The 23509-nt window shown below is 31.7% G+C and overlaps 1 protein-coding gene across 19 annotated transcripts in view; it reads right to left on the reverse strand.

The window, feature by feature from the left end:
- The window catches only part of LOC134707553 (centriolin-like), an 83410-nt gene that overhangs the window by 29930 nt on the left and 29971 nt on the right, over window positions 1-23509 (reverse strand). For 18 of the 19 annotated variants that reach the window (XM_063567426.1, XM_063567409.1, XM_063567422.1 and 15 more), the window contains 17 exons: window positions 23008-23228; window positions 22371-22547; window positions 18552-18686; window positions 17803-17925; window positions 15890-16018; window positions 15549-15644; window positions 15128-15232; window positions 12284-12439; window positions 11731-11841; window positions 11077-11224; window positions 10651-10671; window positions 8801-8914; window positions 8198-8364; window positions 7503-7616; window positions 6644-6881; window positions 5578-6273; window positions 3102-3214 (listed from right to left, as the gene is read on the reverse strand). In XM_063567426.1, coding sequence (XP_063423496.1) covers window positions 3102-3214; window positions 5578-6273; window positions 6644-6881; window positions 7503-7616; window positions 8198-8364; window positions 8801-8914; window positions 10651-10671; window positions 11077-11224; window positions 11731-11841; window positions 12284-12439; window positions 15128-15232; window positions 15549-15644; window positions 15890-16018; window positions 17803-17925; window positions 18552-18686; window positions 22371-22547; window positions 23008-23228 — 2864 coding nt within the window. The remainder of the gene's footprint in view (window positions 1-3101; window positions 3215-5577; window positions 6274-6643; window positions 6882-7502; window positions 7617-8197; window positions 8365-8800; window positions 8915-10650; window positions 10672-11076; window positions 11225-11730; window positions 11842-12283; window positions 12440-15127; window positions 15233-15548; window positions 15645-15889; window positions 16019-17802; window positions 17926-18551; window positions 18687-22370; window positions 22548-23007; window positions 23229-23509) is intronic. The other variant, XM_063567410.1, reaches the window with a different exon arrangement.

The raw sequence follows: 23509 nt of genomic DNA on the forward strand, positions 1-23509 counted from the left end.
AAATGTTTTGTAGAAGAAAAAAGTAGAAATCAAGTGAAAATCACAAAAGTTCCTGTAAAATTTTGACGTCATGAAGAATTTAGAAAATATATGTCGCCATATTGGAATGAGTAGCGATATAGGATTCTTCCTAAGCATTTTTTAACATTTGTAATGTAACACTTTGAAGTCGTTTTATATTTTAAATTCTTAGAATTAATATATTTATTGTTAATTATTTCTGAAACTTTTCACAAAACGTTGTTAACCTACTGTGATACATGTACAAACTTTTTTTTACTCACAGTGATATTTATTTATTTTTTTCGTTAAATATCTTTTTGATTTTTAATGAAATATCAAATATAATTTGGTGTAAGCTATTTGTTTTCTCCTGCTTGAAAATATGTGATAAACAGATTATTACATGTCATTTTCCATATGGTCCATGGTATTAGCCCACGACCCATATCAAGCCCTTGGGCTAAAGCCCTCTGGCTTGATATGGGAGTCTAGGGCTGATACCAGGGCCATATGGAAAATGCCATGTAATAATCTATAATTACAAATGAGAAATAAATTATTTTAACTTTCTGTTAAGGTATTTAGATAGAATGAAACACCAATTTCTTCCCTTTATCCTTTTTATTTATGGTGGGGCAGAAGAATGGTGATTGAATTAACATATTTTAATAATTATTATTGTTGTGTGTGAATCCCAGATACTGTTGTGAATTAAAGCCCATTGAATTTTATCTAGCAGACATGACTTTTTTTTATTCATTATGTTTTTTTTCACCACAAGTATTTCTACAAGAGGACATAAACATTAAAAAATAATTTTGACATTTCTTTCAGCATATCTCTATCGTATCTTCTAAAACCATTTTTTTTTTAATTTGAAATAAAGAATAACGGTTACTGACAAATCTGTATTTGTAGCCTGACAGCTTTTAATTTAGCATTAGGAACCTTAGTAATACTCTGACTATGCCTTAATAATAGTTTCCATGGACCATTCACAAGGAGTTTGGACAGTGCCAATTTCTGAAATAGTAGACAATTTAATATGCTAAATATGCTTTATCTGAGCCAAGTTTGAAATAATGTTAAAATCATTATCATTCTATATAGATCTTTAGCAATTCAGTTCGCCATTAAAAACAGATATTGTTACACACAAGTTAAGGCCTGAATATTCCATAGCTGATAGTTATGGTAAATGATTTTCAATAATCACAGTATAAAGATGAAACACTGTTTATTTAGGGACGTAGATGGTATGAAAAATATCATTAACTTTTGACATTGGAATTTAACAGGTTAAATGGAGTTTAAATAAAATTCAAAATGCATTTCGCTTCATTTTTACATGAAATGACTTGTGTAATACACATTTAACAGATTAAAGAGATAATATATGAATACATGAATACACAAAAACTCATAAAGAGCCTTTCAATATAATCAGCTTATTGTTTACACAATTAATCAATAAACAAATGTAACAATGAAAGGGATATGATAAAATCTAGTTTGACAACTTGTTCCTACAAATAATATTCAATCAAATGAAGCGTTAAATGACCGGTTTTTAAATCGATATTGAAGGGTACTTAAATAACTTAATAATATACAGTCTTTAATTTTGAAATTATAACATGACCATAATTAATGTTTATTAATAACAAATGTTTGCTGTGAGTTTACTCTCATTTGAGGAATGAATCAAATCTTTGATGGTTTCAAACATCGGACTGAAAAATTATATACTTTTAGTGAAACCTACAATAGAGGCATTTTCATTTTAAGGTTTTTATAGGAAGGTTTAAAATTTGTTAATTTTCATAGATCAATAAGTTAAGGATATATAAAACAACATTCAAAATTCAACCATGATTTGGTTTATAGACATTTTTAAGAATAATTGATAAAAAAACTACTGTGAAAGTACTTTTATTCGTGGGGTACCAATTTTCGTGGTTTTCGTGGATGACTTTTTCCACGAATTTAAGTGTCCAACGAAATAAAACAACCATTGTCCAAATCAAGTCATGGAAAGATCCCCATCGGTAGGTTTGACTATTGATTTGATCTAGAGAAATATTGACGCCAAATTTGAGAATACTTTAATAGCAGTCACAGAACTACAGCCGCATGCAGGATTATTCCAATTTAATCTTTAATAATCTAAACTGTACAACTTTTGATCTTTTTATTCTCATAAAAAATATTTTTGATCGTAGAAAGTCAGATTTCCGGTATTGATATGCCAGTATGATAAAGTGTTCATTTTATATCCTCATAGTTCTCGTACATATGGGAAATAATAGTTGCATGCTGGACTTGATTTTGATAAGAATTATTTGACAATTCAAGATACGTTTAAAGCATTTGTTTATGTAACCGTTTTCTTAAGGAGACATGTTTATGGCCAAATTTACACCTTTGATGGTCTTTAATCTGTTGATCACTTTATCATGGGTTAATTAGTGTCATCACTACGAATGACACCGGTCAATGTTTACTTTGCAATTTCCTTCAATCAAGACTATTTGTAACCTTCATTTCTAAAGGCTTTAATAGTTCAATAATTTTTTTTAGGAAAACTAAAATCCACGAATTTAAAAACCCACGAACATGTTAATATTGATCAAACCACGAAAATTGATACCCACGATTTAAAGTACTTTCACAGTATTTCATTACAACGTGCACACACCTATGCAAACATAACTTAAAAATGTGATTAAAAAAATTAATAATATCTAATGACAGATAACATAAATTCAAAATAATAGTTCATTAAATAATCAGGAAGCAGTTTTATTTTTATTGCTATACATTAATAAATAATACATGTGTCTGAAAATGAACTGAAGTAACAAGATATGATCAATATAAAGTTACATTTTAAAATATACTCAAATTTAAGAATTAATTGATTTTTAAAAAGAAATAAAGAGTACATGTACATGTATTTGAAGCCTTAACTTATGTACCAATATATATTTCTATTTTCAGTGACAGTTGAATGAAAAAAATAACTCTAAGGCCTAATATAAGTACCCCCAAATATTTAAAATACCTTGTAACTATCACACGTAAAATTGAATACTTACTAAATCATGATGCTCTGGAACATTACAGAATAAATAACTATCATCCGATCCTGTGGCTGGACTCTTTAAGATCCCTCGGGGCTGTCCAGTTGACATATCTACCGATCCTGCCACTGAAACAATCACAAAAACATAACTTATCTATGAACAGCCCCCTGCATTCAATATTGTAATCCCACAACAATGTTCAAGTGTCAAACCATCTATTGATAAAAACACTAAATCCCCTGATATTTGGTCATCTTTGAAATAATCACATTGACCCGCCACCTATTTAATTAACCAGGTAACTCTTTCATATTACTATTCACAGGTAAACAACATGTTTAAACTGATCTTCAATTCAAGTAATTGGGGCCATCATTAGGGTATTTAAACTACAGTTATAGACAGTTACATTATTGAAAACAACCTGGTACTAGTGGGATCTATCGGTGAAATAATGTATCAGTTATAAATAACTTTTATTAGGGTATACATGGATTATAATGATCCAATTGTGTATTTTATAAGCAATATGATACAAAAACATTAATTATAAATTTAATATTGTAAATTTTAATAGATTTTTTTGGGGATATATCCAAAATAAAATTCCAATCTAAATTTTTATAGTAAAGACTTAAATTCAAAACAAGACTTAAAACTCTTTCAAATAAAAAAAAAATGGCTATATCAAGTCAGCCTGATTTATTTTTTTCAAACATTTTTTTCATTACCAGGTATACAACTTATGTACATATACTTTTTTCTGATGAAAATTCTTTAATTTGTCCACATTTAGCATTTAGATGAAGTTTACTTATTTTTAATTGCTTGCTTTCAGGAAGCAATTCATCGAAATATTTTCCTTTTATGCATAGTGACCTAAGCGTAACCCTCCTCATAAAAATCTGGTGATCGCAATACGCATGAATCTGCCATTAAAATAAATAGTTATTTGATTGTACATGTTAAACACTTGCTCAATACCCATGCTTTTTGTTATTTATTTACTACAAGGTGACAATCGGTAAACTTCAACTTTAAAACACAGCATTTAATGAGCAGCCATATTTTAAATCATAACAGACAGAGAGAAAAAAATTGACGATTATACCATATATTTGCGTAAAAAATGATTGAGGACTAAGTTTATGATATATGCATTGGTTCAATAATTGGATAAACATTATTTTTCACCACTCACTCGTTTCATATGACTTTAAATAGTTTTATAAAAACATCAATTTTTGCTTTCTATTTTTTCTCCTAAAGTCCACATAGAGATTTTGTGACCATTATTATTAATGTGTATCTCAGAAAAGTTGTATTAGAGAAGAAAACATCTTTAAATCCAAAAATAAGGGTATGTCTGTTAAAAATGTCATTTTTAGAAGGAAAATACACAAGAAAGCATATATGTAGTAAGTTAAAATCAACTTCTGTTAATTCAGAAATTATTGTGATGCTTTTATTATTGAGAAAAATGTGACAGGGTTATAATCGCAATAATTTAAACTTTTATTTTTTTTATTTTAGGAATTGAACGTTTTTTTTCTCAATTTTGCAAAAATTAAAAATAGCATTTTAGTCTAAAAAGACAAATTCGCAATGATAAATGCAGCCACTAATTTCTTGATTTAAAGTAGCTATAGACTTATTCCTGCATTCATTACACAAAAATTTAACAATAATCCTATATATCTGATATACAATATTAAGTAAATAAGTAATGGATTACTACAATTTACTATAATCCTAGTAATTTGCATAATGGGATAACTAAACCATTAAGGATTCAGTATTTAGTAAGTTAATACTAAACTGTTCTTATTTGTAATAAACACAACGCCATGCAATACATATAAATCAATCTGCTTTTTATTATGGTTGAAAGTACATTAAAAATTGACAGCTAAGTTCACCCCTTTTTATTTTAGTCTGAAGTCAGGAATCGCAACTATCCATCAGAGATAAAGAATGAGAATGTTAACAACCAAAAGTCACTGATCAAAACTGTATATCAAGCTATAAAAGGCATATAAATGTTTTTGCTTATCTCTGTTTAATTTGCTTTAGATCCAAAAATGGTTTTGTCTGTTCCCCAAAAAGTTATGTGTTCAGCTGTCAAAACTTTTGGACTCAAGCATACATGAAGAGAGTTATTCCAGAAATGTATCATGCATTTATTTTTTCTAATAATTGACCAATCAGTTAACTTGCTCTATCAAGTTATCCAAGGGATGAACTAAATACCATTATCACACTTTGTCCTTTCGTAAATTTTCATTTGTAAAAAAAATTGAACACTTTACAAAATTTGCTTAAATAATTGCAGCCTACAAATTTGACTCCAAAGTTCCCAATTAGAAGACACTAAAGCCTTATTGGATGCCTTCTAGACCCTAAACCCTTGTTTACAAAAAAAAAAGATTTTTGTAACTCCTTAAAACCTCAACACTCTGAAGAAGTTTGAACAAAATCATGTACTCACCTATAGGACTTGGTGGATATGTTAGTGATCCTTCATTCATAGCACTTCTTCTAGATAATGGTGTCCCTGATGCTATAGGACTAACAGGAAGGTACGATACACGGGGACCAGGTGATCCATACTGTGGCATTGGTGGTGGCGGTGGTGGTGGAGGGGGCATTGGTATGCCACCACTTGATTGGTAGTACACTCTGCCTGCTGGACGCTCAGGTGATGTGGAGTAAGCTGGTAAGAATGCTCGCCCAGATTTGTATCCTAAGGTATGTGCTGGAGCACCTGTCATAGGTCTGTAATTGGGTACACCAGGTGGCATCATCATACCAACAGTTGGTCCAGCAGTCTGTGTTCCTGCATAACCAGGAGTTTGTGTGGATCCATATCCTACTCCTGGGCCATAGCCACCAGGGTGATGTCCTGCTGAAGGTCCAACACCAGAGTGTGAAAAGCCCATGGGAGCACTTGCTCCTACAATGCCTCTGGTTGGACTTCCAAAAGAATTGATACCTGGTGCAGGTGGGGCCCTAGTCTGAGTTGATCCAGTCACTGGGTTATAAGCTACAGGTCTATGTACTGGTTCAAATGCAGTTTTTGGAGCTGAATTACTTCGCCTATGTTTATCTCTGCCACTATGGCCACGTCCACTGCGACCACTACGACCACTTCTAGCACTTTGGTTGTCAGGTTCAGCTGCTTCACCTGTAAAAATATATTGTCTTTAATTTTTTTTGGCAAAATAAAAATTAAACATTGTTTGTACTGTTCATTTTCATTGGATAATGCTATAAATTACAGAGCATCCCTTTCACAATTGACGGTCTGAAATCAGCATGACAGTTTTTTTGGGAGGGTTGAAAGTTTTATTGCTGAAACATGTCCTTTGAATGTAATTTTTTTTGCTGGGACACGTTCTAAGAACATAAGCATTTTTGCTTCGACATGTTAGAATATAATCTTTTTGCTGAGGTATGTACTCAGAATATAAGTGTTTCTTACCAGTTGACCAATACAACATATATAACTACATTCTATTACAGTAAAAAGGGGAATATACACGAAGACATATTACCTGAAGTTCTTTTCACAGGATTGCCATATGTTGGGTATCTTTCTCCTGACCTTGACCTTCCATCTGATGGATAAACACCAGGGGGTGTTCTTGCACCTCTATTTTCAGCCCCAGCTCCATAACCTCCAGAAACAGCAGCACCACCTGTGGGGCCATATGCTCCTGGAACAACAGAGCCACCTGGTGGGCCATATGCACCAGGTATAACAGAGCCTCCTGGTGGAGCATATGATGTTCCCTAAAATAATATAATAATCATTTCAAACTAATTTACCAAGACCTTCATGTGTAGTCAAAGCCGTTGAAAACACCCCTTATCAAACTATTTTTTAAAATTTTGAATCCAGTGGTTCAGTTGTATCAATTTATCATAAAAAAGAATAAGAAATCCTGAATTTCAAAAAAAAATTATAGCGTTCAATTCTAATTTCAGCCAATGAAATTTCTTCCTTCAAATTTTTGAAGGTGTTTAATAGTCCAACATACCAGAGGATCCCGAAAGGTTTTATAAACAGAAGGAAATGAGCATTTTCAGCTCCTTACAATCAAAGCTTGAACACAGGACTTGTATTTCAAACAGATTGAATCCTTTGTATGTTTGTTTGTATTAGAATGTGTTTGTATTGTAATTTAACAGCTGCTGAAATATTACACATTCTAGCATATTCTTATTTTTTAACACTCTAATTGATTTTTTTTTTGCACATATTGCAGTTTAATAATTAAACTTGGTATACAGTATTCCATCAAGTATCCTTGTTACAGTACCACTGAATACCCAGGGAGAATATTCATGGAAAATTCTAGCATATTCTTCCTGTACATAGATTATTTCAAAAGGCTTGTCCTCAATACTGACCATTGCTGATCTTCCTGGCATGTTAGGTGGTACTGACATTGGAGGTCCGAAATGTCGAGAGAGTCCAGGCCTTCCTAGTGGTCCTGAAGCTTGTCCATGGTATTGAGTTACCCCCTGTTAGTTTAACAAAACCAAAATGTGTTAAAAGCTCAACTAGCTGGGTTGCACAAAAGCTTGCTCATGATAAAAGTATTTTTTTCAGCACATCTTTTTGTCTTACTGTGGATTTATTATTTATATTGTGTTAACCAAGAATAAATTTTTATCAAATACAACTTTTCTAAAAGCTGGTATGCACACATGGCAAAACCATGAAATCAAATATCCACAAACAAAGATTATTTTGTCAATCCACAAAAACAAATGATCCACAGTTTCGATTAACATATAAGTGACTCAATTTTACATTTCCAATGAAGTTGTTAAAAGTATTAAGCTTTTAAATTTAACAGCATATTGGTTAATATCATTTGCTAATACTACAAATTTATGAGCAACCCAATAATAAATGGTTATGAACTACTTTTCACACCAATACATTTGTATTTTTTTTTAAACAATTATTATCATCATTGATTTACAGCATTTAGCTCAAACAATCAGCACTGCAAACTTTCAAATATAAATCAAAATCTAATCAGCTGATTTTCATTACATTAAATAGCAAGACATCTAGTCAAAACTGGTCAACATACCGGTTTGGAGCCAGGACCAGATGCCATATCAAAGTGAGCCTGAGTGCCTGTAGAGCTAGCCAACTGTGGCATTGTCTGTATGTATGCTGACTGCATAGCTAATGTCTCCTTCAGTTTGTTGACATCTTGTCTCAGTTTCCACATCTCATCATCCACCAGAGGTCCTCCTAAAAATAAATAAACAAGATATTAACTTTTTTTAGGGGGGGGGGGGGCTTTATAGCTTGTTGTTTGGTGTGAGCCAACGCTCTGTGTTGTAGACCGTACTTTGACCTATAATGGTTTACTTTTACAAATTGTGACTTTGATGAAAGAGTTGTCTCATTGGCATTCATACCACATTTTCTTATATATGCAAGGATATATGTATACCATGTTCAAGTGTTAAGAAAATCATGATGAATAAATTCACTTTTCATTTAACACATTGACATCATACATATCAAAACTGATCTACTCATTTTCAAAGGAAAGCGTTTCAATCCAAAAAGATTTTTCTGCGATAACCCCATGACATTCCCTTTTTAAACATATTGTAAATACACATGGAATGAAGCAATTATATCTTTGTATTTTTTCCATTATTATTTATTATTTACTAACCTTGCCCATTGTTTTGCATAGAAAGCTGATCCAATAAACTGTTGAGGTGTTCTATTTCATCTCTTTGAGCTTCTAAAATCTCATATAACTTTGATAACTCCATTTCCTGGGCCACTGAAAATGTAGATCAAAATTTGTTAGTTTCAACAACTTTAAAATGATGAAGGGCATACACTGACAGATGACCTATAGATGCTTGCTTCTATGTCATCTTGGAGAATTGTCTGAGTGGTAATCACACCACATTTTCTATTGACTTGAATAGGTACCATATTATTGGTTCTGACTAAAAGTACTATTTTTCTTCTTCAATTCTTCAAAAAAAAAATCTGTTTAATATATCTTTTCACTCATTTCTGTTTCACTGTGCTATGTATTTGCCAAAAATATTTATAAAAATACATAGCAAAATAAACTTGTTCATTAATTTTCTCCTTATATAGTGTTGATTGTCTGATAGTCTGGTAAAACTTTTAAACATATTATGTGAGCAATTAAAAAACCCATCAATGATCAAAAGTGTGCAAATAACAATGACCTATTAGTGAAATCTTATCCAGTGCAAGGTCATAAAACAGTTCCTGTACATCTTTTTTTATCAATATTCACAAAAGACCTTACATGTAAAATTGAACATAAGCCTTAGTGAATAGTAATTGATATTACAAACCAATCTTTTATAAGATTTTATGTGAAATGTGCCACTGAATGACTAAAACACCCCATTGTATTGTGTAACCCACAACACCATTCACTTAACTTACATAAGAAAGAAGTTCTTCCAGGACCTTTATAATCAAATAAACTACTTGTTACTAGGCAAAATATCTTACAAATGTATGGCGATAAACAATCAAGATATAAAAAAAAATGCAAAATTTAAGAAATCAAAGTCCAATCCTGCATGTTCCTCCAGGGACATGATAAACCCCAATACCAATAAATATTTCTATTATAGTCTATGGTAGTTTCCCTGTAAATCTCCCATTGCCCATTGGTTAGTTTTTAGCTTCATATATCTATGTTTTAATGACTATTTCATTATGTACTATAAGAAATCATCATGAATCATGGTTGGTTAGTTTGTTGGTGAATGAAACTGAAGTGTCAGAGTTTTTTTTAATTATTATCAACTTTGAAAAATTAAGTAACAAAGACTTGTGATTGTGATTATTTTGTATAATAATGGTACTTTTATTCCTGTTCATTCAGATTTAACATATTTCCCTCACATTTAAAATTGTGAGAGGGCAACCATACTTTACTGTCATATTAAAAACAAATCCATTTAGTGTGTTGCAGGATTATACATTGTCAAGTGATGATTGTTATGGGTCTGACAGGATCAGGATACACAACAATGTTTAACAGCAAAGATTGTTCCAGTTGATACACAGATTTACAAATATCTTTATTTTGTAATTTTAAACAGGTAACCATTGTATAATGTCGCAAAGTTAAACCATTTCGTCATGAGTCATCAAATGTCACAGGGACAAACCTTAAAGGGGGCCCAGTCGCCCATGGCTCCTAGATTTTGAGCTGGGCCCCTTAACTTTCAGTTAAATTTCAGTTGAACATATAGAAACTAATTATGAAATATCTGGTCTGGGCTCCTAGCTTGAAATTCCCAAGTTGAGTCCCTGAATGATCATGCAACTGGTACTTGTACTTCAGTCTATATTTAATTCAAACACTACTACAGATCAACAAGTCACTGCAATGTGTTCCTGACAACTAACCAGGGCATCTGTCTCATTATAAAATGTAATAAATGTATCCCACTGAAAACTACAAATTGTAAAAGACCTTCATCAGTTAATAAACTGGAACAATCAAGTTTCACTTACCATCCTTTGAAGCATAACCGCCTGTGTAATTTGATAAGAGTATTTCATTACCAAAGTTTCAAAGCAATAGGAAATTTGAATATATTTTACTTTTATTATATTACACTGTATTTAATAATATGTTATTATTTTAAAAACTCATATAAATGATGTAGTTGGTTTTTTTCTGTAAAAGTTTGTTAAAATTACAAAAAACTGAATTTTACATAATATGTGGTTGGAGTTAAAGACAAATGCCTTCTATGCATTTAAATCTGGAACAACCCTAAAACATGGGGCTGAGGTTGAAAATCTTAAGTTCAACCATTTTGACTGGAGTTATTTTATATCCAATATAAGAAATAAAATGACTCCTTACAAGGGAGATAACTTACTTATCCCTACAAGGGAGATAACTTACTTATCCCTACAAGGGAGATAACTTACTTATCATCTGGTTGTTCATATCTGAATTTTTCAACTCATGCTGTAAATGTTGGTCTCTGTCATCTAGGATTTGTCCTAAATGATCAGCAGTATTCTGAGCCTGGTCTAAATCTTGAGCAATCACATGAAGTCTGGCTTCAGCTGCCTCCTGGTGAAATATTAAAGTTACTTCAGTAAAGGGGAATGTATCATAAGAGCCATAATTTGACTCCTAAAATCATGTTAAACTTCATGATTTCATATTCAAGGATAAAAAAAAAGAAGCTTCATAATAACTTTTCCAAAAACTAATATTTTTTTACAGCCCAGAAGAAGATGCTGCACTAATAATATGTACTGTATTTGTTTTTTTTTCAATTTTTTATTCCAGCATCACTGATTAGTCTTTTGTAGATGAAACATTGTCTGTCGTACAAATTCTCAAGCCTGCTATTTATAATGAGTTCATGTAGGATGGCAACAAATATTTTCCCAGTTTTCGAATGAGAGTTTATTACATAACTGAAAATGATAACTAAAAATTATGAAACCAGAATAATAATGTTTGCAAAATTAAACAACTGAAAAGAGTTATCTAAATATTTGGTGAATACAGTTATGAGTAGGGAAACAATGGAAAATGAATTGTTTAACATCCATTAAGACTCCTCCTACCCTTTGTAATTCTGCTTCCTCTTTCACTCTGGATAATTCATCTTCAAACTGTTGTTCTTGATCTTCTAAAGCTTTGTTTAACTCAGCAACTTCATTTTCTGCTGATGTGAGCTAAAATCAAACATTTTGTTTTACAAACTTCTAGCATTACCAAAATATAGTCTTTAATTTTTGAATACTTGTTACCATTACTTTCATTGGGTTAAACTAAAAATCTTCACATCCTACACACATACACACTGTTGGCAACTTTTCAAATTTTTATAACTCATCTCATTAAGGGACTCTATTTTCATCATGTAAATTTGATGAATAAAACAATTACAATTTAGATAAAATTAGTGTATAAATATTATTACTTAAAGATTCATTTGACTAATTAAAAGTGCAAATATTAAACATTAGACACACACACATGTGCAAAAACAATATCAGAATGTGAACATTCAAAATCAAATCTTTATCTAAGTCGTAAAGTGCAACTCCCCTAATATTCAACATGTCTAATGTCTAATGTCTCAGATCAATGAAAAATACTATAACAGTACTGTACCCTTTTAGTATTTTCTTTTTCTTTTGTCCTCATCCCCCTTCGTAGGTCCATCAGTTCTCGCTGAAGTTCATCATACAAATGTTTCTCTTCTGAGTTTAGTGAACTCCTATCATCTTCTGATTCAGGTCTATACACTACACGTGTAACTGGTTTTCCCTAAATTTTTGACAATATTTTAAATGGCAGATTCCAAGTAGAAGTGTTTTATAGGGACAATTTTGTATTTAATATATTTTCAAGGGAAATAACTCACAAGAGAAAGTAAATACAAGCAAATATCTACACCTGTATTAAAGATTCTAATAAAAATATGAGAGCACCCAATTAAAAAAAAAGTAAAGAAATCATGAAAGTATTTGAAAATTTTTAAAGGATCCTGTCCCTGTAAGCAAAATATAAATTGATAATTGTTAATTAAATGTTGTTTATACAACTAGTACCACAGCTCAACAAAAAGTTTTTCAAATACTTTTAAAAAAAGATAAAAAAAAAGATAAAAAAAAGAGTTAAACACAAGTTAAAATAGTCTACTAATTTTTTAGTTTCATTAGGTCAAAATAACACTGAAAACTACAAAAAAAAATATTTACCTGTAATGCTTTTTCCTTTAATATAATTAAATAAATTTTAATATAAATTTATGATTGTTGAAGAAATGTTGTTTATGCAACTACAGCTCAAACACAGAGTATTTCAAATATTTAAGATATAAGTTAAACACAAGTAAAACAAGTAATCCTGTGTTAGGATGCTAACACAAAAGTCACCAAAACGGACCCCAAATCGTTTGTTCTGCGGTATCAATGATGCCAAATTACCTATGTGTAAAGTTTCATTAAATCGAATGGATTTTGATATTTTAACATGTTTGCCGTTTCCATGGTTACGGCGGCCATTTTGGAAATTTTGAGGTCAAAAGTAATGTCCACATATGGTAGGCAACATTTGTTTTAAGTTTCATCAATTTTGAAGCATTTTCAAATTTTTGGACATTTTTGCTGTTTCCATGGCAACGGCGGCCATTTTGAAAATTCCAAACTGAAAAGTTTAGTCCACATACATTAGGGAACATTTGCTATAAGTTTCAATAATTTTGAAGCATTTTGAAGTTTTTCATATTTTTGCTGTTTCCATGGTAACGGGGGCCATTTTGAATATTCCAAAGTCCAACCCCCACTGTTATGTGTTCCCTCCATAATTAAATACAATCATGTACCATTTAATGTCTCTAGAACTAATTTGACATTGATGTTCTGGAATGTTCCATAAAAATTCACCCCCCTAAAATTATGCCAAGGAGACCCCCTACTGAAATAAAATTAGTTCCAAGTTGAAGCTGACATGTGTCTCTAAATATTCATAAAAGAAAATATAATACCATCTACTCTATCTACAGCAGAAAATTGATGAAATGCAAAAAAAAATTGACCCCACCCATCTTTGAGCCCCCCTAATTATGCCAAGATGACACCCTGGTATCATGGACATTGGGTTCTGCAACCCCCATGATGCAGACCTATACCCAGAATAAATATAAATTTTCCATCCTGTACTGCTTCCCAAAAAATGGTACGACAGTTTAAGGGGTCAGAAAGAGAAGAATAAGAAAAATAACTAGAATTGCCATTGCAAGCAATAGCGGATGTCACCCTTCCCTTATTGCCCCTAAGCGGCAGCCATCTCAAAACAATTTAACAGTAAATTAAGCAGATCTATGAATTGCAATATATCTTTCTGTAAGTTTTCAGTACATTTAGAGCATTGTTAAAAGTTTCATAATTCTACTGTTTCCATGGCAACGGCAGCCATTTTGAAAATTCCAAAGTCGAAAGTCTCATCTGTACATGTTAGTTAACAATAATATTAAGTTTCATTAAGTTTGGAGCATTCTGAAAATTTTTGACATTTCTGCAGTTTCCATGGCAACGGTAGCCATTTTGGAAATTCCAACTTCAAAAATCTAATGAAGACCTGACAGTCAACAATCATATTAGGTTTCATTAATTTTGGAGCATTTTGAAATTTTGGAAATTTTTGTCATTTTGGTTGGTTACTATGGTAACAGAGACCTTTCCAAAATTTTAATGGCAGATACCACATTGGTACATGGGAGGGAACATACCATCAGAGTTTCAATGGATTTGACCTACCATTTTAAGATAGTAAATGCCACTTTTTAAGGTTTTAAAAACGTTTTGACCATTTTTGCCTTGTTTCCATGGAAACGGCAGACATTTTGGAAATTCCAACGCCAAATTCAACATCTACTCAAGTTGCTCATCGTTATGCTAAAGTTTCAAAAGAATTGGAGCATTTTCATATTTTTGAAATTTTTGGTGTAGTATCCATGGCAACATAGTAGTTCCAATGAATGCCAAAAATCATCCAACACCTGTATATAGTGGGCACCTACATTGTATCAAAATATAATGATTCTAAGTTTAAGCATCTCCAAATAATTCACCAAAACAAAAAACTGGAATTTTTCACACTTGTTCCGTTTCCATGGTAACAGCAGCCATTTTTAATGGTCTTGAGACCTACTGCAACCCGGAATTTTGTGTTCCTCATTATAGTTGACTATCATAAGGATTGGTTCCATTGGCTCCAAGAAAACTGCCGGACAAAATAGGTGGAAGAATAATAATAATACAGAAAAAGAAACAGAGGAAAAGCAATATGTCACCCGACATTGTCGATCGGGTGACATAATAATAAGAAACGATACAAAAACAATAAGTCGCCAAAAACTCCGTTTTGGTGACTTAAATAGTGTACTCATTTTTTTAGTTTCATTAGGTCAAAACAACACGGTGAAAAACTACAAAAATGTTTTAAGTTTACCTGTAATGCTCTTTCCTGTGTATCTTTTAGTTTTGCCTTTAGTTTATTTAGTTCACCTGTCAGCCTTTTAACTTCCTCTGCATTATTTTTACTATCAGCAAGCAACTATTATAAATGAAAATTGTATATATCATAGTTTGAATAGCATTGCTCAAATGATAAATAATGAGAAAGAGGGCCAAGGAGGCCATCTTTAACACTGTGTTAGGGATTTAATCGAGGGATATGAAGTGATTAGGTTTAACACAGTTTTAACAACTGTGTAAAAGGGTTAAAAAATTTGAAAAAAACCTTTAGAATTATATTAAATTTAGCGACTGGCTAACAACACTTTATTCAAAATATTGAAAATCTTCCTTGTGGACACAATTTACATGACTGTGCTAATAACTCTGTCCTATATTAATGTTCAAATATTTACCTTAGAATCTTTATCTTTGTCCTTTTCATTTTTCCTGGCTAACTTATTTTCAGCTTTCTTCAAGTTATCTTTCAGAGCTTGAATCTCCAGTTCAGTCTACAATTCAAATATAATTATTAGTAGTAATGTTTCCACATATCAGAAGAAATCAAGAACTTTTCAATAATTTTTGGCAAAATAAGAACAATAGATGTAATGTAACTTTGTCCAAACATAAATAATAAGTCATGGCCATATACATCATATCCTTTTTATATTTAAAAATAATTTTCAATTAAAAAAACCATCTCCATTTATTCCATTCATTAAATATTTCCACTGATAGTTTAAGATTTATTTACCTTTTCAGCATTTCTTCTCTTGTCCTCATTATCCCTGAAGCTCCTGTTTAATTTGTCTTGTAGATGTAGTTGTAAATCTTTGAAGGTCTTTCCTAGTACATCTCGATCATCAAGTGGAGATATGGGACTCTGTTGAAAATACATTACCAAATTACAGAATGAACCATTCATAACTTAAACAATTATTTTTCAAAAGGTCAATTTAATTTTGCAATTAAATTTCAGTTGCATACATGGGACGCATATCACTATTTCAATTTCAAAAATGTATCATAAATTATTTTCCCTGCCTTGTTACTTCCATATTTATCATCAATGGTTGTCTCCTATATATTTTCCCCTCAACTATTTTTCTAATTGCAATGCAAGACATAAAAGAACCAGTTTGATTTAGTTATTAACAAGCATTGCAAGCTGAACCTGTTTTTGGGGTACCAGATTGTTGACAGTTGATGTGTTAACTGAACATTTCAATGTTGAGGTACAATAAAAGAAACTTTTTGATTCATGTAATTTAATAGAAAATTCACAAATAAGTTAAATACATGTAAGATTTACGCCATATACCAATGCAGATTTAATCACAAACTTATGGAGAGCATAATTACCTGTAGGGTTTTAAAAGACATTAATTATATACCCAACATTCTTTTACATAGAACAAATGAATACAATCCTGAAACTATGGACCCCCTACACTAGGAATGATGTCTGTTTGCTCATTTAACTTCTTTTAAATAAGTAAACTAATTCTTTCTTCCCCCTGGGTTTTATTTAATGAGCCAAATATATCTGCCTATGGAAGTTTGTTTTATACTGAAAAATAAAACTTCATCCATCAGTTCAAAAAATGCAAGTGAAATAAGAAGTTATAAAACTGTTTTAAAACCGTAAAAAACAAAATAAAACTTAAGTTCTTTGCTTTAGAGATGATAAATAGAGTATGCAGGGGTAATTCAAAGAGAAAGCAACCCATTAACACAAATATATAAACATCCTTTAGGCATCATAAGTTTGATTTAACAGAATGTTAACCCTTACCATGCGGTGACCGTCATTTGACGGGCGGACCCTAATAACCATTATTTGGCTCCAATGGCGTTCCATACTTTTAGAAGTCCACTTTATGATACTTATTTTAAAAGTTATGCATGTTCCGTCAACCTGAGGCTATCCATATTCACGTTTCTCATGTATAAGTAGCAGTTTGAGCACAAATACGGACTTGGAAAATTGAAATTGGCTAAAACTTGGTTTTCTGGAGGGGTAGGCTTCACATCCGTATCTTACACAAGAAGTTCAGAGGCATAAAACTGGCAAAGATAGTGCAAACCCACGGCCATATAACTACTGATCATTATTATTATTGAAATACGCATAGGAAACAACTACTTCCCGTTTTTGGTCCATTCGAAGTCAAAAATCGGCAAAAATCGTGAAATTCGGTCATTTTGGGTCCAAATGACCTTTTGTAGACTGCTGAATCAAGATCAGATTCACTCCGACCTAACAACTGTTGTGATCAATTTGTTCACTAGGGTCCACTCTACACGCAGGCTACATGTTGGATACCTTAACCAGCAACCCTGGGTCTTCTGGGTCAAGAGAAGGGGTGAAAATTGGCAAAATTGAAGCTTTTTGCACCTGATGACCCACTTTGGGACAAATTGCCGCCAAAAAAATTTGATTTGATTATTAACACCACTTTTAAGCAATTTCATGGTGGCCAGTTTTTAACTGACCCTTGTCAAATAATATTGGAGTTGAGTGTGCCTGCATGAGTGGAGTTTCAAATTCACAACCTCAGTGTTACTGGCTTTAAAACTACTTACACCACACAGCCACCTGCAAATAAAGAAATGTAGTCTATGTTATTTGGCTTATTTTACCGAAGTCTTTGTTGTTTGACTTACTTTGCCTGATTTGACTGTCTGTGATAAATCCTTTAACCTCTTCCGTAAGTGTCCTAGGGGAACACTGTCATTCTGTTTATGTCTTTCCTCAGACAACTGATCTTTCAGTGCAGCGTTTGTGGACTAAAACAGATATACATTCATATATAAATAATGCTTATAAAATAGTTGATTGATTGATTTTAAATGCCAATTTAGGGCTATGTTGTGGTTGCCAGTTTTTATTGGTGGAGGAAGCTTTAGTGCCCAGGGAAAAACAGACCTTCTATATGAAAACTTGATGAAAAATATGGAATTGTGCATAAATCCACTTGGTACATCATATTTAAGTTCATAATGTTAACCAATTCATGCTTCTTCAAGTTTTTTATGTTATAAGGTCATGTTTTCAGTGGCATTATGTGGCCTAGAGAGGGACTAAGTAAATTTATCCAACTATGCAGAACAGGAGTAACACAATATGATTACATGAAATAGTCCTTGAAATTTACTTTTCTATATAAAAGAAAAGTTTCATTAATTTATTATATAACTTGAGTTTCTGTCCATAAAATATTATGCTATAAAGAATACAACTCAATGAATAGAAGTACTAAGCTTCCAGTTGATGTGACTAAATTCACAGTTTACTATCTTAACCAAAACATAATATTAGATGGACAGATAGCATACAGATGCACATACTACAAAAAACATTTCCTAAGAATCCATTTCTTACATGTGTCACAAATTGTTGCCTGCCGACTTACTTTGGATTGCTCCAGCAGCTGTGCAAGTCTTCTGTTTTCTTCTTCTCTGGCCTGCAATGTATGAGTCTGTCTAGAAGTTTCCTGAGTCTTGGCTTTCTCTGCAACCATCTGTGATTCCATTACCATTCTCTCATTCTAAAAAAATAAATTATTCATATACCATAAGCATATACATTTGCACTCTTGTGACATCTCTTTTAGGGGTAGATAAAAGTGAGGATTCTGGGGTGTTTTTTTTAATTTTTAAATATCATGAAAACAAATACAACATGGATAAGGTATTGATAATAGGCAATTTTATCTGATAAATTTTAACGAATTTTTTTTTACAGGTAAATTACCTTATTGTTAATGATAGAATTTTGAAATCCATACTTGTTAATATTTTTTTCAATTTTTCAATAAAATCTATTGAATGATATCAATGTTGTTGGTATTTCTAATTGATAAATTGGAATAGCATCTATAAAGAATCTTCAACATAGTAGTTGCTGGTAAATATGTACATTTAAGGAAATTATGTTGAAGAGTATTTTTAGGCATTTCTAAAGTAACCCAACAGTGATGCAAAGACAAGGAAATAGTATATTTCTATCTTTCTGATAATCCAGCTCTTTTGAAAGGGGGTTCCCAACCCTTGATAAAGGGGGAGGGGGCAACTATATGTCCCCATTCAAATGCATTGATTGTCCAAAAATAAAGGCTCTCCCTGGATCTGCTTCTGTCGTGTTGATAGGAATGTATTTCTTTTAAATTAAATAAGTAAGAAGTAATCCATAATTGGATATGCACTACATGAAGTAATATATAAAGCATTCCTGAAAAGCAAAAGATTTTTATCATGCTTAATAGGTGCCAAAGGTAAAGTTTTAAGCAAAATATCATTTGAATGCAGAAAAAATAAAAAAATAATTTGACATAGATAAAATTAGCGTGCCGCTGAAAGGTCAATATAAGAATTCTATAAATTTTCTATTGGATGTTTAAACCATCTAAATGGCTATTCCAAATGACAAAAGTAATTTAAGGTCAGCAAAATATGTCAGTCCAACAGATTTATCATTTATTAAAAATGGAATAAATATGTGTAAAATAGATAGGATTTTATGAAAATTACCTATTATGCACAAAATATTCAATATAAAGTTAAATAAACCAATATGTAGATAATAGATAATATTCAATGGAATAGTACCATATATAAATAAAGTTATTATTTAATGAAAGAAATGGTGTTATATGTATATAATAGTAACTTCAGAGTTTTTTTTCACTTCATATATATATAAATTGTTATCAATTTTAACAAAGGTCCAAGTTCTGTTAAATAGAAGTACCAGAGTAAACATTTCAGAACTATGAGAATACAGTTTGAAGAAGGGTTGCTAATGGAGAAGGGTTCCTTGAGGTAAAAAATGATGAAATGAAAGCAATGAGGGTATACAATCTACTGTAAATATTTCTGATTCTATGAAGATTCCTGTATGATTATAATATATTGTGTCCTAATACTTGCCACTTCTCCAGGCTAAATAAAAATAAGGTAATAAATCTGCTTGTCACTAAACACCATCATTAAATGGTTTCTCTGGAAAAAATCCTGATCACTGTGTTGCACAGGGGACAAAAAACATTTGAATTCAAAAGAATTGGTAAATATTTTTTTTTATTGGAAATCGATTTCTATTATCTGGCATCCTGCATTCCTTTAAAAAATTTTTTTTTTTTACTGTAAATCTATCTACTGGTACATTGTATTTGCACTAGATTCTTTTTTATTTGGAATACACTTGTATAATTTCACTATAAATTAAATCAAATTTCAGTGTCATAAACCCAGATGAAAATCAGTAAAACTTAACTGGTAATATGAAAATCACCAAGGCTTAGAACACCTTTTTTAGCTCACCGGGCCCAAAGGGCCAAGTGAGCTTTTCCCATCACTTGGCGTCCGTTGTCGTCTGTCGTCCGGTGTTAACTTTTACAAAAATCTTCTCCTCTGAAACTACTGGGCCAAATTAATCCAAACTTGGCCACAATCATCATTGATGTATCTAGTTTAAAGTTTGTGTTTTTTCACCCGGTCAACCATCCAAGATGGCCCCTATGGCTAAAAATAGAACATAGGGGTAAAATGCAGTTTTAGGCTTATAACTAAAAAACCAAAGCATTTAGAGCAAATCTGACACGGGGTAAAACTGTTTATCAGGTCAAGATCTATCTGCCCTGAAATTTTCAGATGAATCAGACAACCCATTGTTGGGTTGCTGCCCCTTAATTGGTAATTTTAAGGAAATTTTACTGTTTTTGGTTATTATCTTGAATATTATTATAGATGGACATAAACTGTAAGTAGCAATAATGTTCAGCAAAGTAAGATTTACAAATAAGTCAACATGACCAAAATGGTCAGTTGACCCCTTTAGGAGTTATTGCCCTTTATAGTCAATTTTTTAACAATTTTTTGTAAATATCCATGATCTTTTACAAAAATCTTCTCCTCCAAAACTACCGGGCCAAATTAATCCAAACTTGGCCACAATCATCATTGATGTATCTAGTTTAAAGTTTGTGTTTTTTTACCCGGTCAACCATCCAAGATGGCCGCCATGGCTAAAAATAGAACATAGGGGTAAAATGCAGTTTTAGGCTTATAACTCAAAAACCAAAGCATTTAGAGCAAATCTGACACGGGGTAAAACTGTTTATCAGGTCAAGATCTATCTGCCCTGAAATTTTCAGATGAATCAGACAACCCATTGTTGGGTTGCTGCTCCTAAATTGGTAATTTTAAGGAAATTTTACTGTTTTTGGTTATTATCTTGAATATTATTATAGATGGAGATAAACTGTAAGTAGCAATAATGTCAGCAAAGTAAGATTTACAAATAAGTCAACATGACCAAAATGGTCAGTTGACCCCTTTAGGAGTTATTGCCCTTTATAGTCAATTTTTAACCATTTTTCGTAAATATTTAAGATCTTTTACAAAATCTTCTCCTCTGAAACTACCGGGCCAAATTAATCCAAACATGGCCACAATCATCATTGATGTATCTAGTTTAAAAATTGTGTTTTTTGACCCGGCCAACCAACCAAGATGGCCACCACAGCTAAAAATAGAACATGCAGTTTTTGGTTATTACTCAAAAACCAAAGCATTTAGAGCAAATCTGAAAAGGGGTAAAATTGTTTATCTGGTCAAGATCTATCTGCCCTGAAATTTTAAGATGAATGGGACAATTCGTTGTTAGGGTGTTGCCCCTAAATTGGTAATTTTAAGGAAATTTTGCTGTTTTGGGTTATTATCTTGAATATTATTATAGATAGAGATAAACTGTAAACAGCAATAATGTACAGCAATTTAAGACTCAAAAATAAGTCAAAATGACCAAAATGGTCAATTGACCCCCTAAGAAGTTATTGTCCTTTATAATCAATTTTTAACAATTTTTATAATCAATTTTTAACAATTTTCATAAAATTTGTAAATCTTTACTAACATTTTCCACTGAAACTACACGGACAAGTTCATTATAGATAGAGATAATTGTAAGCAGCAAGAATGTTCAGTAAAGTAAGATGTAGAAACACATCACAATCACCTAAACACAATTTGTCATAAACTGTATGCTTCCTTTGTTTAATTCACATACACCAAGGTGAGCGACACAGGCTCTTGAGAGCCTCTAGTTTTTTTACTTAAAAGAAAAAAATACAAAAAAAAATCCATCACAACAAACTGAATACAAGAACACATCTAGCTGTTAACAATTACACATCTAGTGAATTATGCCTAAATACTTTGACATCACAAACCTGAGCACGTTTTTCTGATTCTTTCAATTGTCGTTTCAGATCACTTAATTCCTTATGTGTATTTTCCATCCTATCTTGATGTTCAGCGTCTAAATGTCGTGTTTTGTGTAACTGGTCTTCTAATGATCGATTCATATCTTCTTGATTCTGAAGGGTTAATTCCATTTCTCCCAATCGCTGAAACATTATAAAATATTATTCTTTCACTTGCTCCATAGCATTTGATATATTCTAAAATTTTGATAATTTACATGTCACACATTGTGGAATATTCTTACCCTTACAATATCACTCAGTAATTTGGGTTTCAGGGTTTCACTTCTTAGGATCATTTTTACAATATGTTTAATTTAAAAAAAATATGTACTTTATTTATAAATTTTCATTGAGTGTTAATATCTTATTTTCAAATACCAGTCCAAATTTGTTTGATTCAAATCCTCCTCATTGAACAATCAGAGATAACCTGAATATAAACTCCATATCCTCATGATCAGGTGTAGGAAGAATCTAATAAGAATCTCTCTTTTAAAAAGGGACGATTATATAATATTCAAATTTCATAAAAAATCATCAAATTCGCCTCTTATATGTTGAATTCAAATGTAAAATCCAAACACTTTGAAAGCATTCCCACCTTTTCCATTTCTTTGAACCGTTTGGCCTCAGTGTCCAATATTGCCAACTCTTGTTCTAGTTTCCCAACTTTCTGTTGAAGAACAGCTTTTTCACCTAACACCGATTCATAGTCTCTTTGTCGTTTCATTCCCTGATTTTTCACATTGGCCAAATAACCCTGTAATCCACCGACTATTTCATCTAATTCTTGTCTTAGGTTGTCATTGGCATCAATTCGATCTATAAAATTTCAAAAGTGACAAACTTGTCATCATTTTCTGTCCTTCAAAATCAGATTTTGCATCAGTAATTTTCACACATAAAAAATTATTATCTCGACCTTGTGGATTTATTATTATTCGAGGGATACCAAATTTTATGGATTTCATCGTAATGAGCTAGGAATTAGCATGTTCTACAAATTATACTTTTTCTATTTCGGTTGTACATAGACTTTGACAAAACCACAAAATCAGATATCCACTAAAAATATAATTTTTTTCAATCCACAAAATTTGGCA

Source organism: Mytilus trossulus, chromosome 2 (assembly GCF_036588685.1).
Source record: "Mytilus trossulus isolate FHL-02 chromosome 2, PNRI_Mtr1.1.1.hap1, whole genome shotgun sequence".
In the NCBI taxonomy this organism is placed as follows: Eukaryota; Metazoa; Mollusca; class Bivalvia; order Mytilida; family Mytilidae; genus Mytilus; species Mytilus trossulus.